The 20,805-nt window shown below is 35.6% G+C and overlaps 1 protein-coding gene across 2 annotated transcripts in view; it reads right to left on the bottom strand.

Moving 5' to 3' along the window:
- Positions 1-1,052: 1,052 nt before the first annotated feature.
- GPATCH2 (G-patch domain containing 2) overlaps positions 1,053-20,805 on the bottom strand; it is a 100,737-nt gene continuing 80,984 nt past the window's right edge. For both annotated transcript variants that reach the window (XM_065744028.1, XM_065744110.1), the window contains exons 9-10: positions 14,070-14,152; positions 1,053-1,229 (exon numbers count right to left, since the gene is read on the bottom strand). In XM_065744028.1, coding sequence (XP_065600100.1) covers positions 1,060-1,229; positions 14,070-14,152 — 253 coding nt within the window. In that variant the 3' untranslated portion in view covers positions 1,053-1,059. The remainder of the gene's footprint in view (positions 1,230-14,069; positions 14,153-20,805) is intronic.

The following is a 20,805-nucleotide window of genomic DNA, read 5'->3' as shown; positions in this document are numbered from 1 at the left end:
TTAAAATACTTAATGATCTTTCTTGATTTTAAATTGCTAGCTTGGATATGTAAGATGCTATCAAAATATCTTTTTCCTTCCTTTCCTTCACCCTAATCTCACTTCTTGTCCTTTTTCACTTACTTTATGTTCTTTAAATGTTGCTCACTAGCACCAGCACAATCACAAAACAAATGTTGAACACTGCATTGTTTAAAATACCAAATCCCAGCATATAAACACTGACAGACAGAGGGATCTTTAAAATACAACTCTCTGGTTCAAAGCTGAAATATATTCTTAAGTGTAGACACATTAAAGATTATTCATATAAAGAGATATCCACACTCAGAATAAACTCTAAAATTTTAAAATATCTGCTGAAAAAAGATAACCCTGCAAATGTAAAAACAAGTATAAAAGCTTTACTTTTGAGCTTGAATGTGGAAGACAGTGATACATTGCCAGATAATGATGTTGAAATGGCATTCCTATGATGACAAAACCATTTTTCATGCTCTTATACAAAATTGTATAACATATCACCTTCCAGTGGAAAACATGTATATCTTACAGGCAAAATGACAGCTTATCCTCAAATACTGTTAAGCACTAGAAATACCCGGTTTGGAAATTTTGCCTGAAAAGGGGGAAAACACAATTACTATATAAAGTTCAATTTTCCTTGACAAACCTTATCAAGGTTCTTGAGATGAAATTATACTTACAAAAAAAAAAAATTGCTTATACACTAAAATTGGCTGTGTCAGAAGGTTCTATGAAAAGAAGCAAATATACTGAATTTTATGTTTAATACAAACTTTAAGACCAGATAAAATAAAAAACTACAGTGTTTGTACATTTTAGCACCGTTGTAAAATCAGACTCAAACGCTGGTTCTGTCACTGTGGCTGTACCTTGCAGCTGGTGTAGCTGATGTGAAGCACACAGGCTTCAGCGATCTTTGAGAGAAGAACAACTGGATTTGCTGATCATAACAAATAATACAAGTTTGCATTTCTTGTCTTTTTAAATTATTTTCAATCTTTACTTTTACTTGTCAGCCAGAGAGCATTTCTGTCAGCTAAATCCAAGTCCGAGTCCTTTTGGTCTCTGCATGGCTCGTATTGGCTCTGCTATCCCTTTACCGTCTGGTCCAAGGCCGGTGCCAGGAGTCCAGCCCATGTTCTGAAGCATTCGGTTTCCAATGTTGTTTTCTGGGATTGGTTGGGTGTTTTCACCTACAAACCCTGAGATTAAAGAAACACACAGCATTAATCAGCACTGCCTGCCATGTGGAGAAAAGCAGGATAATCTCCTTCAAAGCTTTAAATCTTTCTTTTCTCCTAATTCATCTAATAGGTTGCTAGAACAGGCTGTCTTTGCATATGTTGACCTCCTGACTGCATATGAGACCAAATAATACAACCTAAGGCTTTGCTTTATTTTCAGTATTTCTAAAGACTCGCTCAGTATTTAAGTTTGACAAATACTGTTCTGGATCTTTTTTTACTCCAGTACAGTGGATTTTAAGTCAGTTTTGAAGAAGATGCATCACATGCTCAAATCTACCAATAAAGGGGTGAGATAACACAAATGACTTGTCCTATACAATTATTAAGCCGAGACACACAGCACTATCATGGTCACCTTTCCATTCTCAGCAACATTATCAATGCTTAAGAAGATCACCTTCAATAAAAAACTACAAATGTTTTCAGATTAAACAACTGTTGCTGCTACAGAGACTATAGTACAGACAAGTGGTCTAATATTCTGGAATTCAGCTATATCTTTACTCAGCTTCTTTTTTACTACAATTGCAAGAGGTTTAATATTGTCAAGTTTACTTCTTGGTATTTTCAATAACATTTAATGCCACTTACAGGCTTCTTCCTACACAACTGTAGGAAGTTTCACATACTCTACAGAGAAGATCATCAGGATTGCAAAAAGTAATGTGTTTATCAAATAACAAAGTGTTTTTTTCTCCAAGCTTCCATGCTCCTCAAGCTAGACTTCTGAGATGCTACACGGGAACCTTCCAGTATGTATCTGGAAGGTTGCATCAGGAAAACAAAATATATTTGTTCCAAGAACTTGCAATAATCTTTTTCAAGTTGCAAAAGGCAAAATTTTAAGAAGGAACTTTTGAGCTACCACAAGCTACTGTGTGTAGGCAGGTTTTGTTTTTTTTTTTAAATCTTTGTACAGCATGCTTTTTCCCCCTGACAACAGAATGACAAAACTCACCACATGCCCAACTTCAGACATTAACTGTCTAACTTCCTACCTAATTATTCAGGCCTGTTACTTTTTGAAAAATAGGAGGAGTCCATAGTGTTTGGTTTTTGAAGACTATGATGTCTTCAATCCAGGATTTACCATCGACAAGAAGCTGACTTACCACGAACAAAATAAAAGTTGAACAAGAACTTCTGAAAAGCCTAATTTAACACCCACAAAACAAAAGCAAAGCCACATAGTGAAAACCCCATAGAGACAGAGAAGTTCAAAAGAAAAGGTGCATTATGATGACTGAGATGATGAATTTATGGTACTCAAGCACATCCCACTACAGATCTGTTTAGATTCAGCAAAACAGTGGCTACATAAAAGGTAGACTGCTTCCAAGTACCTCAGTCTTCGAGTCAAAGAAAAAGGGAAATGCACTGAGAGAAAGCATTCTTTAATACTAGTTTGAAGCTATGCCTAATGCTAGACTTAAAAAAAAGCTTTTAAGTCAGCAGACTCTCATCCCCGAGAGGGTTTCCCTTGAACTGACCAGCACAGAATTCAATGACCAAGACTTCCTTTCTTTTCAGGCCCCCACAGGCAGAGCCAATTTTCATACAGTCAAGTCCCTGACATTGCCTGGCATACACAACACAGACTTCGCAACCTTCTTAGTTATACTTTCTAGGTCAAAAAAAACAGAAAGAAGAAAGGCAACAGTTCAACAAAAGCAAAGGTAAACCTCATAGGTAAAATCCTGGAATCCTGTTTTGGTCCACTCTTTACAGCAACTCATGGTAAGAAATGGCATGTGGTTTCAGTAGCCATGGAACAATTAAGTGAACTTCAAAGGAAACAAAGATCCAAGAGATCCGTCAAGCAAGAAAGAACAAAGATAAGAGTATATTTCATGACATACAAGCTTTGGAAATACTAAACCATTCATAATGCTGCTTAGACAAAGACAAATGCTGCTGGGTCGGCATGCAAGGCACAGCTTGAGTCAAAATAAACAGCTTTTTGTTAGTTTATTTGGGCAGAAAACCCACAGAATTTTTCCTGTAAAATACATACCTTCATACATGAACATTAATTCTCAAGAAATCCAGAGGAACTTCACAAAAAAAAAAAAAATGCACGAAGAAATAATATGTACCATGACATAATTAATTGGATGTTTCTATTTTCTATTTTTTTTTCCTTAATGTTGCTCATTGTTTTTTCCTTTCCGTAACTGAGAGGAAAACCAGAATACTTTTTGTTTCAACAGACATACATACATCAGAAATGCATACAAAAATATATATTTTTTCTCTCCACTGTATAAACGTCTATCTCCTATTAGAACACCAAAGCCTGCCCTGAAGCCTTCTGTTTTATTCTTACACTTTGCCAAGATATAACAAAAAGAGAGAGCAGAAACCACCATAAACTTGGCTTCCACACTCCCATTTGGGCAAACAATCAAGCAGCATGCACTGTCCAAAGGATAATGTGCTTGGAGGCTTTGTACAACAGCAATAATAAAGCAAATCCAAAAAGCCACACAACTTGCCTATATTATGGGCATGTATGTTGACTAATTACTCTTTCATGTAAATAATGTAAATATGAAGAGCTTTTATTTCAATTTTGAATAGGTTTAATATACGCAAATCATTTGCAGTATAGTCAGTTTTTATATAAACATATCTATGTTTGTCTCAAATTCTTCAAATGATGGATGAGAATTGCAGGGATGTTAATTTATGATCTTTTTTTCTGAATAAGAAGAATATGAATAGTTGGATTCACAATGGCCTTTTTCCTCCATCCATGGTCAATCAAGAACAAAAACAAAACAAAACCAACCCTGCATCTTCGACCCACTGCATAACCAAGAACTACTCTTAAAAATCACACTAAACTGTTCGTTATTTCCCTGACCCCCATTTCATATGCTTTGGGCATTAATTTTCTAATTAAAATCAGTAATTGTCCTTGTAATATTCATCTTCAAGTACAGTTTTTAATTCAAGCCTGGGGCACTTCTTGGACTAGCCAGTAGGGCCTTTTAGAGAGAATGGCCCACGCACATTGGCCTTGGAAAGGGCTGTGGTACCTCTGGGATGTGTTCAGACTTGACCCACCCAGGAGCAAGAACAAAATCAACACACAGTGCTATCCCACAAAACGTAACTATGCAAAATCAGATTAAGCAAAAAAAAAAAAAAAAAAACCAACAGGGATGCATTTTTCAAAGTTTATTGCTGTATGAGGCTTTGTGGGGTTGTGTGAGTTATGAGGAAATTTATGTATTAATAATTTGTTGGAATCCTCTACGTAGGTTTTTTTTTGTTTTGTTACTTGCATCCCTTCTCTTACCCTCAAATACTTGTGAATATGAATACACACACTTTATTGCGCATATGATCTTACATACATGAAATCTGGTAAGAAATATGTGAAGGAAGAAACAAAACTAGGAAAAAAAACATAAATCTCATCACATGTATGTAATTTTCAATATATTTATGATGTTACTAAAGGCAAGTTTCAATGAAAAATAAAGGTATGCAATTTTTTCTTAACAGCTGTTGAGACAGGTATGTCCTGGTTAAACAGTACACTAGCATTCAGTGCCATACCCTTGATTTTACAGTGATTGCCATGAATTAATTTAATTCCATCTGTAAGCTAAAATCAGATCAGAGGTCTAATGCTGCTGCAGGCTCCACATCTGTTTAATCATTTTTGGATACAACAGCTTGCAAAAGTTCAGGCTTTAAATTTGCTTCGTATTTAAGAAACAATGCTCCTCTGCAGGAAACAAATGAGCCTATGCACAGTTTTGATCTGACAGATCCACTTTATTTGCTAAAAGCTTTTGCTAGAATACTTAAAAGCTCACCAATTAAGTTATCATGTATTATAGAATAATAAAGGAACTGTGACCCTATCAACCATAACTGTGACAACATTTATTTGTATGGTCCAATTTCTGGGTAAGACTAATATCAAGCATGTTTGGTTTAAATAGTGTGAATAAAGTCAGAATACAGCTAGATTCAATCTCTTAGATAACTCCTATTTAAAAAAGCACTACTATTTTTATTTTTAAGCTCTACGAAGCAAATTAAGGCATACTGAAGTAATTTCATCTCTGGTCACTGTCCTTTTGTGATGTTAAGAAAATGTTTTGTTCTGTTTTTTTTTTAAACACTTCTGATAACATGAGACTGTACAGACATATAGTCTTGGCCTTTCATCTTTCTTTTATATGATTAAGACCTGTGAGTAGAACAGCAATGCCTTTGCAGAGCATTCCACAACTATTATTTCCTTTTCTATCGCTCCCAGCAGCCTTAAATCCTTTAAATCCTTTCCTAGAAGGATTTCTTTTTGCTTGGGTAATTTTTGCAATACATGGCCTGCTAACCCTTACCCCCTACCCTGGATCTCACTTATGTCTATCACAGCAGAGTCAGTCTTTCTACCTCAAGTCTTCCAAGGAGCATTGTGGATGGTAATTCACTTGCGTAATTGGCTCAAGAGATGAAAATCTTGTATCTGCCTCTCTTAGCCACTAATCTATCCAGCTGACTGCAAGCCTAATTGGCAGCTTGTTTAGTAATTTGGCTCCTAAAGTGTTGTATTGATGTTGGATAAACAGCCAATGGAAGGCAAAGCGATACATGCTGCTTCACTTTAAAAGCTAGTGCACTTTCCCCCTTGTTTTCTGAAAGCATTTAATATTCCATCTCTTTTTCTTTTCTGATTTCTCACTAGACAGATGAGCTCAGAACAGTAGGGACTGATCTCGATACACAATACATTTTAGAAGGAATGTAATCGAAATAACAGGCTGCTGCAGTGTATCTTTTCTATGTCCATTCTCTCTAACTAACAAAATGGGAATCAGACTGCCCAGAGGTTTATATTCTTAAAAACTGTTTTGGATCATTGTACAGAGTCAGTAATGCTAGCATGGCTAACAGTCATACTGTGATTTTTAAAATCAGTACCTCTAGTGGTTTTCACAATTCACAATGCTGTGGCTATATAACAAAAGCAAGCAAACAAACAAAATCAGATACGAAAATACTGCATTATTTAGATAAGCATTTGGGATTGAACTGCTAGATCAAACTTTCATATATGCTCCACAACAAGGTATTAAGGACTGTGTCTCAATAACAGCCTTAGAAGAATTATGATCTAGATAAGTCTGCTTGCACTGCATTCTACTCTAGCCACTACAGAGTGATAAAACGAGCAAAGAAGGCAGTCAGAACCTCAGCAGACGCCAGAAGCCTTCATACCCACCCAGCATCCTCTGTAGGATTCAGTGTCTGCACTGCTACGGTTTAACTCCTACTGTCCCACTACTAGATATATTAAAGTAATTTGTTGAATAATTGTAGCAGGGGTAAATACATCTTGTAGTACAAATGCTAAATTTTACATTCATTTCCAACCCCCCCAGTCATAAATCCACACACTGATGAAAATTTGGACACTGAACTGGTTTAACTGGTCTTCCGTCATTGCAGATCACTTAGATTTGGACTTCCAAGTACTCTTCCCCTTTCTTGATCTATTGGACCACACTGTGGATGAAGTGCATTCTTTTTCCCATTCAATCTCTACTATCTTTGGTTGGAAAAAGACGGAATTAGTAGAATTAAGTTTATTCCTTCACAGGGGGGAATCTATTGATATTTGTGTTTTCATATTTGTAGTTTCATTAGTGTCCAAACGAGGCCAGCTTTATTCCCCATCTATGCTGTCAGAAAGACAGTGACTGAACTGCATTTCAAAAGCATATCCAACAGGGAGAATTCCAAAGTTATGAACTTAACACTTGCCAAAATAGCCCTCTTCTGATAAGCATTTTCTGACTTTTATGAAAATAACCGTAACCTTGCACTGAGTCCTGCAGAGAAATAACTTAAACCACAAAAACATTCTCCTGGGGACAGCTCTACTATTAATTTCAGCAGTAAGATTGAGGATTAAATGGATATTAGGACTATGCCTCTTATGGCAGCTCTAAATTATCTTAAACTAAATTTGGATGGACTACCAGGATACCATTGGTAATGGATAATAAGTATCTATATCACCAATTCTGTGTCTATGTGGTTAGAGAATTATCTTGTCACACTAAATTTAAAGATGAAGATTAATTTATTGAAACTAGTCAAATACATCCACATATATATTTACTACAGGCTAAATAAACATTTGCCTGTTTATCAGGGCCTGTATCTACACTATTGCTAGTAAACAGAAAGAGCAAAAACAAAACCTGGAACATTATTACTAAGTCTTCTGCCTAGAATAAAGAGATGATTCTGGTTTTGGAGAACTTTCCAATAAGATGAAGATCTGGGAAGACAATGAATTATCCCTTTCCATTTGAATGATATAAAAATAAAAACCACATCCAGCAGATTGATCTGCTACAGTTCTCACTCTTTCTCTTTAAAATGCAGTTGTGTCACTTACACAAGCCAACTACAATCTTTGTGTTGGTAATGAAAACATCAGAATGCAAATATTAGATGTGACCTTAGCAGTGGCAATGTCAAGCTGTAGGTTAACAATAAAAAAATAAATAAAATTCCTCAGCTCTCCTATTATCTTCATGGCCCTCCTCTGGACCCACTCCAACAGCTCTGTGCTGTTTTTTTGTTGGGAGCCCCAGGCCTGGTTGCAGTACTCCAGATGGGGCCTCATGTGAGCAGAATAGAGGACAGTCACCTCCCTTTTCCCTGCTTCCACCTCTCTTTTGTTGCAGCCCACCAGGACCCCTAAGTCCTTCACAGGGCTGCCCTCAGTGAGTTTTTCTTCAAGTCTGGGCACATGTCTGGGATTGCCTCAAGCCAAGTGCAACACCTTGCACTCAGCCTAGCTGAACCTCATTAAGTTCACATGGGTCCACTTTCCAAGTCTGTCCAGATCCTTTTGGTCCCCTTTTTCAGTCACTAGGGCCTTCGCCTGACAGTTACAACTTTTCAAATACAACGAAGCATGGCTTGGCAAACACATCAGCCAGTTCCTTCAGCACCCTGGGACGAGTGTAGTCTTGCCCCGCAAAACCATACAAATACAGCCTCATGAGGCAGACTCTGACTTACTCCACTCTTACACTGGGAGGGATATTGTTCCCCCAGCCTCATCTACAGGTTAGGGGTTATGAGAGGTATAGGAAGCCCAACTGTCAGTGAAGGCAAAGAATTCATTGAAGATCTCAGCCTTCTCCATGCCTTTTGATGCCAGTTCTCCCTTTTCCATTTATTGGAGAGGATATGCTCTCCTTTGCTTGTCTCTTCTGACCTGCAGAACCCTCTTGTTATTTTTCACATCCCTTAAGTTATTCATTCCAAGAGCAATTTATGATGCAAGTTCAATTCCATCTGTGCTTTGGCTTTCCTTATTCCATCTCTGCATGACCAAATGGCCACCCTCTGTATTCTTTCCAGGCCATGTTTTCCTGTTTCCACTGCTTGTACATGCTCTTATTTTCTCTCAGATTGACCATCAGGTCCTTGCTCAGCCATGCTGGATTCCAGCCTTTTCTGCAAGCTCTTGCTCTCAGAAAAACATCCAGTAAGAGCTGCCAGCTCTGTTCCATTCCTATACCCCTTCGGCCAGTATCCCACGGGATCCCATCCAGTAATTCCTTAGATGGATATTTGCTTTTGTGAAGCTCAGAATCCTGACTTTGCTGTTTGCCAGGCCCATATTCTCCAAGATCAGAAACTCAAACTATCAATGGTTGACAAAACAAGCAAAAACCAGAACAACTTCTTAAAAAAGCAAAAAGCCCCCCAATAAAGCATTTAAAATGGAGATGGCTCCCCTGTGGGGAACCATTTCTTTACAGTACCTAGTGTTGTTTCTCATATCATACGGTACACCCCGATCTTTTACTTTTTAACTGATTTAGCAAAAAAGTATGGTACAAGAAGAAAAAATGAAACAAAGCCTCTAGAACTCAATCTCTTGCAGAAATAAATTGCATACATATATATATATACATATATATATATATATCCATAGACTGGATGCTCAGGCAGATAGGCTTTGCAACCCATAAAAGATGCTAAGAATTGGTGTAGTGTGATAACGGGAAGTATTCACTACATGCCAGTGTTGTAACTGCTCTATGAAAAGAGATTTCTGTCGATAAGAGTTGTACATTTAGTAGGTGGAAAAGCCACAAATCAAGCTAAGAATAAAGTAGGCATAAAATAGTTTGCCTAGAGTTTTGGAAATTTACTGACAGTTCATTGAAGTCAGCAAAAGTCTTCCCTTTCTTTGCAACTATTCCAGTAAGTTGACCTTCACCACAAATGTACCCTCAGAAACCTCTGTTATCACAGTGTAATCACAATCCTTTTCAAATCATCATTTTGGTGCTGCAGATATTCAGGTCTGATTTTTAATCACTGACATATTAAGCATCAGCAAAATAGTTTGCTTAGCTGTTCTGTTGGCAATTTTTAAAAAGGAATGAAAACATGTACCCTTTTGATTACCTTGTTAAAGTGAGTCATGATGGCATTACAGGAGTGCTCAGTATTTCTGCTGTAATTAGGAATATGTCATATTTTTCATTAATTTTTTTTTTTTAAATCAGAGCCTTGACTTAATCATTTCACTCTGCATCAGCCTGTAACATAGCATGCAACACACCAAATAAAGACGTAACGTCTGAAGTTGGCTTTTCATAAAAATTATCAATACTATCTGTCTATAAAATGGACAATAACATATACTTAATACGTAAATTCTCTGAATCTCAACTACACGATAGTTTTCTTCTTAAAATTAGATTTTGCAAATTCACACTATAAAACAAGCTAATAAACTCCGACATAAAATAATGTTTTCAAATATAAATAAAAGGTTATTTATAATGTATACAAGGAAAACTTAACATTTTTGTTATTCTGGATCCAATTTTTTATACTTATTTTAAAATAAGTGATTAACATCCTTCAAATATCAAGCAGAATTTGCACAACAAGCAAGGTTTAGAAGCATCTGATATAAAAACAAACAAACAAATTAAAAAATAGCCAATTGAAAAATAAAATCTGTACAGAATGCGACAGAGTCACTAAGACAGAAACTGGCGTAAATACATCAAGGTACCAGAAATTCTGTAGCATCCACCAGATTACCTATTTGAAGTCTCATATCAAAGTTGTTTACTGAAAATACTGTAAACATATCCAATGCACACATTTCAACTGTTTTGAGAACATCTTTCTTGTTCCACACAATTGTTGTTGCTATATCTTATTATTTTCATTGGCACCAGAACCCAGTTTTGATAGGGTTATTTCCATGATAATGTATTGGCTTGCCTAAGAGTTTCTCTTAAACAAACTAGAGGACGTTGTATGCTGCAGTGAAATACATCAGGGTGTCATCTGAAACAACTCTAATGCTCAAGTAGTCAAAGAGAGCATAAAGTCACTGAGAACTGACCTGACCCCACATTTTACTGCTGAATCGCTGAAATAATATTGATTTCACGGAAGAATTTGTGCAAAAATGTAGATATTTCTACTGTATAACACTTAATTTTTACTAGAAATTGTAGAAGGTAAACAAATTTTCTTTCCATCTTTTTCCAGTTGACAAAACAATTAACTGCTTAAGCACAGGTAATAGACAGATGGGGCTATATCAAACATCCAAAATCCATTAAATTTACTTTAGTAAAAATAAAAGGACAGACTAAGACTTTACCACCTCAGTACTGTAAGGTCCTAAAAATTCATACCTAGTATTATCTCCCTCTCTCTTCATTGCTTTTCAACACAGCTCTTCTTCACCTTTATACATGACATTTTTCAAACTACAAAATGCACTGCACTGCTCAAACTTTCTTGCTTCAACAGTTTCTCATTGCTGTACAAGTAGATCTACATCCTTTTGTTACTAATATACACAAACGTATTGGTATGTGACTTTGACTCCTGGCTGAGAATAGGTTATAAATTTAGAAATCAATATCTAACTCTATCAATATTCATTTTATTTTTTCAATACAAAATACAAAGGTGAAAGAGCAGTAAATAAGCTGGAGTACTGAAATAAATTGGGTGTTCTTGTCACAATTAATAAATGTTTAACCAATAACACTGCTTGCCACAGAAGTCTATAGCTTTTAAGATGACTGAAAATAGCAGGTGCTACTCTTGTGAGACTCAAAACAGAGAACATATTTCAATATGTTCTGGCATATGACTGGTATCACCAGCCCTTCTCTCTAGTACTACTGAATCTAAACATTTAAAAAGATCATTTTCAAGGCTGTGCATAGTACTACAGGAATTACTTTAGCACTTTTAACTTTTTGAAAAACACCAGTGATTCTGAAAACATGTAACCAAAAACTGTAAGCTTAAGCAGGTCATACTTTCTCTGATGTTATTTACACATTTTCTCCTTAGCATACTAGAAAAGTTCCATAATGACACTACAATGTTCAGTTTAAGCAGTGTACTCAGAGAAGCAAACTTGATGCGTCTGATCTACAAGGGCTGCTCCAAAAGTAATGCCTCCTGGTTTATTATGCTGGCCCACAACATTAGAGTTGGATGTTGGTGGTACAGCAGCAGAAGCAGAACCTTCCTGCTAATATTCCAATGAAGTTTGTTGCCATGTGCCAGACGGCAGCAGAGAGGCAGTCTGACAGAATGCCATCTGGCATGGAATTGCATATCAAGCAAAAGGGTGTCAGTGAATATTTCCACATGGAAAAATGGCAACCACTGTCATTCATTGATGCTTCCTGAACGTTTATGGAGACCAAACAGTGAATGTGAGCATGCAAGGTAGAAAGTGGTGACTACACAGAAAATTAGAGCAAATTTTCAGCTACAAAACGTTCTTAAATAGTGTTTCATATATGTTGTAATTTCCAGGAAAATAAATAGGAGGCATTACTTCCAGAGCAACCTAGGTATCTTTGTTTTTCAGATGTCCAACTTGTATTAGGCAAAACACTGCAGCACATGTGGCTCAAGAAAATATTTGCAGTTAATCACTCATTTGTAGACAACTTTTCAGGTTTCACTACAATGGTAAATAAAGAAGAATACTAGCAGAATGCTTCTTCTATTTTCCAACTTCTGTTCAAGTAAGTATATACATTTCTTTTTCTTTCAAGAAAATATTTACTCACAAACTCTTCTGTATACAATTTAGTCCTTCTGTTCCTATATCTTATCTGAAACAATTGAAAGGAGAATAATCCAATAATAAAAATGACCACTTCTGTTCAGGTTTCTAGAGGTATCTCTGTTCTCAAAGGACACCGTGCTCCTTTTGTAAAATGTTATAAAATATTGACATATATAACCAAGTTTCATAACAGATAAACTATAACTTAGGTGTAAAAAATATGCAGTGAATAAAATTGCAATAATTTATAAAACGTTATATTTTATCTACACATAATTACAAGTTTACATTAACCTGACATTTATAATGATGAAACAGAAAAAAAAATCCTCATTCTATAAAGAACAAAATCGAGAAGATTACCTTGAACTTAAAAGAAAATAACTCCTCAAATTAAATAGAAGGTGCCTCATATGATACATTTACCTATCATTATTCAGTTATCCATCAAATAAAAGAAAGTCCTGGGAATGCAGAATCTTTAAAATTATAAATACACAGATACACAATGTTGAATATAATGCATTCACTTTAGTGTCAAAATATTGGCTTTGCAAAGTTGTGCAGAGGAACCAGCTTGTAAAATAAAATACTGAACACTGAAAGCCTAAGGTAAAATGAACTATAAAATGAATTTCATGATATTTCATACCCTCTTCGTACAGAATGACATCCTTTAGTACTTGAAAGTTATCAAGAGAAAATCACCTTGTAGAAATAATTATATTATTCTCTCTTCAACCATTAAGTATTTTTCTTTCTCACTTCGCATATGTTCAGAGTCTTAGAACATGACCCATACATTCTCTTCTTCCATACTATTGCCACCAAGGTGCTTTAATAACATTTTTAATATTATTCTGCCACTGAGGTTTAAAACAATGAAAATTCAGAAGAGGGAATTCAGCTGGAATACAAATATTAGGCTTCTCCAAAGACAGCTACCTAGAATATACATGAAAAACTGTGTTATGCGTGTTGATATAATTTTTATATGATTACTGTGCACAACCCTGATTTACATATTACCAATACATAAAACGTCTCACAGTGACACGCACACAATCTATTCTTTCCAGTATGCACATACATAATTAACACAAACAAACTGACAAGTGTCTTATAAATCACTGCTAGGTATTGAAAAAGTCATTTCACAGCAGTGACATCAGCGAAATGCATGCAGTGGTTATGACCTCGCATCTGTAAAAATCTTTCAGAAATGTGCTTGCAAGTTGCTTCCTATTTAATCCACTGCACTAATTTTAAAGCTTATCACCACCTTTTCAGTCATTTGGAGGATATTTACTATACTCACATGCACACTCACAGAAAAATAAAAAGACACCTTAAGTCTTCTACCTTGTAATGCCTGAGCAGACATGAGCCATAACTGCTACTGTCTGTGATTCTCAGTATATGAAAAAAGATATAGTCTCTTTAAAGAAGGGCTGTTATAAAGATCTAGAAATTGGGAATGTTTGAGAGAGAGGTTAAAAAATGGATATACTCTTTAATTCTATTAACAAATAAGAATAGAAAAAATCTGAAGTTACAATACATGTTATTGAATTTACCCAGCATTTCCCTGGGTCACTGACCTACTGCTTTGTATTTACAGATTTAACATCTTGTGTTTTGTGTTCTGTCCCACTGAAATTGGTTACCTGTGGGTCCTGGCAGGGGAGCAGCTTTCCTTCTCCGTTTGATGTCTCCCATGCACAATGATCCTAAATGCACACTGGTCTGCCTGCAAGTAATTATAGGAGAAAACTATTAACACAAAGGAAGAAAAATGCCACATAAACACAAAGCTTGTATAATCCGAACCTATATCAAAACATTCAGCTGAGATGAAGCTGCACTGTGAAGCCACCAATCTTGTTTATATCGAAGCATAATTATGTTTGTTGACAAGTGCTCAGTATCTAAATGTAGACCATAAATTGTTCTTGGAATGAATAATATAAAAGGGATGCTTTTTAATTTTCAAAACTGGTGATCTTTCTAGTGCAACATAAAACAAAAAACAGAAAAACTGTTGCCTCTGACAGGAAAATAGCTAAGATTAATTATCTAAAGAAATCACAATATTGTTGGTACAATATCAATTGGCTAGTAATGCCTAACTGTCAGAACAACATTTATTACAGGAAAACTGTTATCCATTTCTTTTTAAAGTAAGATGAACAAATGAGAAAACATGAAACAGTGAACTCGAAATCATCTTGCAGCACATCAATTTGTCCTTTACTAATTCAAATATACGGTATGAGAACGATGTAGTGGAGCACAATGTCCAGTCTCTCAGTAAACATCTACAAGCTTGGGACTTGGAAACTGCTGGAGCTCCCTAGGATGGTAGACAAGCCAATCTTACTGCACTAAAGCCAGCTACCTAGCAGTGACATAACACAGAAAAGGGCAAACTGGAACTTCCAAATAATGAATTTTGCAATACAATCTTAAAGGAGACATTATTTTTCATCAAGTAATGTGCAATCCTTGTAGAAAGGAATCTATGTAGTTGGCATTTCTTGTAAAGAACTAAAACAGAACAGGGGATAAATAGAATAATTTAAAAATGCTGCAATTTTCATGTCTTCAGATATGATATTCAGAACTGTGAACTTCTTAGTACAATATTGTGGTGAATTTTGATAAAACTACAAGCTGAGAACTTCAACTGATAGTCTACTGTAGCAAATAAATACTCTGTTACTCAGGGAATCTGGTTTTAGCATGGATATACGACCCAGCCTTTACTGTATGTATAATTTCTTTTTTTAAGCTGTGATGCTCCTAAATGAATTACAAATGATCATTTATGTTGAGAAACTTCAGATCTTTTCAATAACGTGAAGAGTGAAAAGGATATCTTGATTTAAAAAAATGGCAATGTAAAATCTTCTATATACTTAAAAAAAAAAAAAAGATACAGTAAACTAACAAGTAATGCTTCAGTGGTTTTATTTACTTAGTAAAATATTCCCATAAATAAGTTTCATGAAGAAATATACTCTAGCTTCACTTAATGGGTCCTTATTTCAACACTTATTTCTCTTATTTTCAGTTTTTTTCTTCCTTGAAATCCTAAGTTGCTATTCCACTCTATTAAACATCCAGAAACTGCAATAGAAACACCATACTAACACAGTGCTATATTTCAGTTCTAAATTCAGACAGAAATCAAGGAATGTAACTCATAACTGATTGTACAATACAGAAAATGAATGCTTAAATACAATGTGGGAAAATAAATATTTAAGAGATGCATATAACACTGATATTAAACACGTAGAATAAGTTGTGTGGTAATTTATATGCCAACCAGTGTGCTACTCTGTGCTTTCAGAATGAAAAATGGAGAAAGTCTCCAGGAATACACGCAGGATGAAACATAAAAATTAATAAAGTCAAGCAATTGAACCTGAAGACACAAGCTAGAGCAGTAACAGCTAGCAGTATTTGAGTTATTTTACCCAGAATTGATTATCTGTTACACTACATTGAGATATCCGGATTATTGATCTGCAAGATTATAGTACTTGGGTCTCCCCACCTTCCCTCCAGGCACAGGGAATGGAGTTGCAACAAATAACACTAAGTAAGGACTACTTTGTTATTGTTGTCACCCTTCATGTAGAACATAGCAGTTACTTTTTAATTTAAAATCAATGAACATCTGAAAGGCAGCCTTGTTCCTTCAGCATAAATGAATCATTTGTCTTTGCAAGGCACAACAATCTGATCACCAGCCAAGGTGAGAGTGGGTATTTCTCTGTTGTTGAAAATTCCATGTGCCACAAATAAATAGCAATACACCAGAGTCCCAATTAAGCTTTGTCAAATCTGGTTTTATGGCAACTAGCATCAAATCTCAGACTGGCTCTCAGTGCAGAAGTGGAGTTCACTTTCACCAGGTCTAACCATCTGATATGCACTGCCAATTCAGATCGCAGCAAAACATAAAGCTAAGGGTTTTAAGAGGAATGGACAAGAACCATCACAGTTCTTGAACCAGCAGCTAGATGAAATGAAGCATCATACTTCAGCAGAACGCTACATTTTGAAATGCTCGTAATGGGGGTATTAGAAAGTAGGGAGAACTCTGACCCTCAATCAGGCTAAGTTCAGCATTATGTTCCTTAGCATTAAATCAGAAGAGCAAGGATTACAGAAAGGAAGATAGCTATTTGCCTGACTACTCTCTACTTATCCCTAGCTTGCTTCTAGCTATCATTTATAAATAGTGCTCTACAGGGAAGCTAGGCATTTTATTAGGGAAAAAATAAAACTTGTTAAGACCACCTTGCCTGAAAACTTGGCTTTTGACGTGCTGGTGACAGGGACTAGAGCAAGCAGTGTCAAATAGAATAATTTTTAAGGAAAGACAACAGGAACTTGTCGCCTCATTGTATGCATTTACAAATAGAGGCTTTCCAGAGTATTAGGCCTAGTTAAAGCTGCCCTCTGGATAAAAAGTGTTCCCAAGCAGCCTCAGACAAGCTTGGGAGACAAACAGATGTGACTATGGTCCCTGGCGTTTGGCAAGAACACTCACTGTCAATAAGAAAAATATGAGCATGGACAGGGCATCAGCTGCACCACGGCAGAGCAGGCCTGCGAGTGTCACAGCCGCAGCAAAGTTGTGGCAGGGGGAAATCCGAGGGCTGCAAAAGCCAGGCTGGTGTGAACTTACACTAGCATGCCAGGAATTGTTGTTGTTGTGGCATGCCTCAACATATTAAACAGAAACATTGGATAAACTACTGTCAACTTTTATTTATTTATTAAAAAAATCTTAGGTGCTGTATTTAGATTCTTCATTATACATGGTAAATAAAAGCCTCAAAACTGAAGATATACTATAGAAGGTAGGAAGAGCAAAACAAAAAAATCAATACAATATTTCTATGGAAATAATAACAGCAAAAAGCAGTTTTGATACAGCAAATATGTTCATCCTCTTTATAGAAGGAACTTCCTGCAAAACAATTCAGAAGCATCTTAACATTGTGACATTTACTCAGACAAATTCTGTTATCTTCTTCTTGATAGCTGCAGTCTTCCTATTTTATTTTTTTTTCTGGAAAGACTTGCCTTTGTTATCATGAGATAGAATTTTTGGCATCTTCAGACTCTCCAAACAATTCTATCCATATCTTCATAACAGATCCAATTACAAAGTGCAATAAGTAAGTAATTTTCCTGACTGTCTTTTCTGTTACTCATGTATTCATACAATCATAAAATAACAATGCTTGGTGTTGGAAGGGACCATAATGATTATCTAGTGTCAACCCCCATTCCACAGGCAGCGTTTCCACCCACCAGATTGCCCAAGGCTATGTATAGTACAGCCTTAAACCTCTTCAAGATCTTCACCACTCCAAGACATTTGTTACAGGTTATATCAGATTTATATTTGTAAAATCCTTGTGTAGACAATGGTAACAACCCCAAACAAACCATTGTGTGATGGAATCTACAGCTGCACACTTTACATGGTGTTCCACCTTGTGAGCAACTGAACACAGACCTCTGCTGCTACTGGAGTTAAAAATTCACCATCCCAATCACTGAGAAGTGTAATATATCTGATTAGCTGATACTCCCAAACGACTTAGAGATCACGGATTTATTACATGCTTCTGTAATCACTACCATTCCAAGAGTAAAAAAAATAATAAAAAAAATTAAAAATATAAAAACCCACAACCCCCAAAACAAACAACTACAACAACCCCAAACTCAATGCTTCCCCCAAATTATATAAAAAAATAAAAATAAAAAACAACTAATCAAATCCAATAATTACTTCGTAGTCTCTTCAGAAAGAAACAGTTAACTTCATATTCACTAGTACAACAGCCTAAACTAGTAAGGACTGTCACCCTGCTCAGAGGAATTCTAGGTATTAATGGATTAAAACCAAAGTATACGGATGTTTATTTTATCTGTTTCATTGTAACCTGAAACTCGTTGTACTCTTTCTGCTTTTACATCTGTCACTTTTCTTCTAAGTAGCAACGGTTTGATGTCAGCACAGTTGCTTATTTTGTTAATGTATTGCAATTGTGTTGCCAGTAACATCACTTAAAAGACGAAACTTAATTTTGTCTTTCAGTACATTGAGTAACAAAGCATTTTCCTTACTATGCTACAACATTGAGAAGATAACTTGTAAGTAATGGAGATGATAGTTTGATGTTCCATGTTAAAAATGTATAAAAGTACTGATGACTAACGAAGAGTGTGCATTTTTTGTTTAACAACATTTACTAAACATCCGTACTCTTGAATTGGAAAATCCTATACTGCAGACTATTATAACAATGTTTTCAAGAAGCCTGATTTCTGTACTATAATTAGGTGAATAATCAATATTTGTTTATCCATTATATTCCAACCAACATCTCTCTCACCTGAGAAACATTCACTGTAAACAGTGCCACATCATTCTGCCACAGTATCAATGCGTTCCTGCAGATGGCTGTAGAACTCTTCAATTTTATCATCAGAATGTTTTAGGTACTGTAGAAGCTTGACAAAAGTTTATAAGCAAAATTCTTTAAGAAGAGATTAAAATAAGGCAAGAGTTGACAGGTTTGCATTCTAGAAGGGACTTGAGGGGATTATTTTCAAGTGGAAATGTAATTGCCACTGTTATTTTTAAGTCTTATAATATAGATAAGCAATAGATATGAATATAGATATAATTGAAGACAGAATGCTGTCAGAACCATTATTCACATTAAGCTTTAAATGGTTTGACAATTCCTTATAAACCAAAATTAGGTAGACAGTATGTGAAAAAACACTCACATTAGCATAAAGATTAAAAAAAGCAACAGAATTCAAAATTGTGTAACAGAAGAAAGGCAATGAAATGATTAAAAAAATAAAGTGCATTGTGTAACTCAACTTTTCAAAATCAAAGCATAATCTGAGTGAACTTCCCATTACTCAGATATCCTTAACATGCAAATATTGCAAAAAAAAAAAAAAGGTTCTCAAGTTCTTACACGCATACTGGACATGTAGTAAAGATCCTTGTTTATCACACAGCTCAAAATGCGGACACTACTGTATGCTGTGGCCATGGAAGCACATTCATTAACACTGCTTAAAAATGTCACCAGGTTCATTTAACTAAAAATGTCATAATGTTCACTTAACTCCTACTGTACCCTTCTAACTCTCCAAAAGTGACTAGCTGAGACCACCTGTGTCCACAAAACAGTTTACGATCACTTTCAATTTAAATATAATTAAAAACTACTACGTATGTTTTACTAAACATCTAATCACATCAGGATCAAAATAAACGTCTACATTTTCTTATGACTGAGTGTCCAAATGTGGGCACAGCCTCTGGCCTCCATGCAAATGGCCAGAGAACAGTAACCCTGTGGTTGCCTTATTAATAATTACACAGATGGATGGCTCCTGGCCCATTCTCAAGAAGGTATCTACATCTTCTCACTCTCTATATAAGCACAGTGAATGTGTAGTTCAAGCAGATGTGCAGGACACTGCTCTGAGGTTATTTCTGTGGATTAGATTACAGAATAATGGACTGAACAATTAAGATTTACAGATCTCAGTATAACAAAACATACTGATCTTAAAAAACATCCCAGTAACATTTTGGTAAGAGTATCTGAGATAAATGTCACTCAGAACAGATTTACCTTACTTCAAGTCAAATCAATGTCTATAATCTATTTTGTAATTTGTCACAGAAACATCACGTGTGTGTGCCTGGTGGTAATCTGGGCAGTGTGAGCATTATTAGACAGTCTCCACTGTCTACACCAAAGCTACTAAGATAGCTACAGTTTTGGTGAACAATTCTTCACTTAAATCTTCCTTGCAGAAAAAAAAACCACCTTCGATAATGTGATGCTGAGATCATACACTTACGGTATACACGAGGTCTACTTCTACTTCTATCATAATCTCCCAGTGAATTAAAAAGATTTCATGCCCTTTATGGAAACTGCAAAAGCAACACTGACAATATTTAGCACAAGCAGACAGATTCCTGGAAATTAAAAACTGAAAAATCTCTAGTATGCCTGAAGTATGCCCGATTTTGTTCTTAATATGCAAAATTGTTCACAAATTTATACATATTACCTCACGTTAACTTTCTGGAGAATGTAGAAAGAACACTGCCCCCCCTCATACCTTCTGAACACTAGAGAGTGGTGACAGTATTGAAGGGATTTCCTTCTTGGCTATGAGTGGTAAATGAAGACTGCTGCAAATTAATCTTGTCTACAAAATACACTAAAAATTTTTACCCAGTGCTAAAGAACTGGCAAAATAATACTGAAATACAACTCATATATAGCATGAACATTAATTTTTAATGGTTGTGAAGATGAATATAAA

This window comes from Cyrtonyx montezumae, unplaced genomic scaffold, assembly GCF_038088225.1.
Source record: "Cyrtonyx montezumae isolate F1298 unplaced genomic scaffold, pur_monq_1.0 scaffold_0, whole genome shotgun sequence".
Classification (NCBI taxonomy): domain Eukaryota; kingdom Metazoa; phylum Chordata; class Aves; order Galliformes; family Odontophoridae; genus Cyrtonyx; species Cyrtonyx montezumae.
The sequence above is the reverse complement of the archived record's forward strand: the minus strand, read 5'-3'. Positions and strand labels throughout refer to the sequence as shown.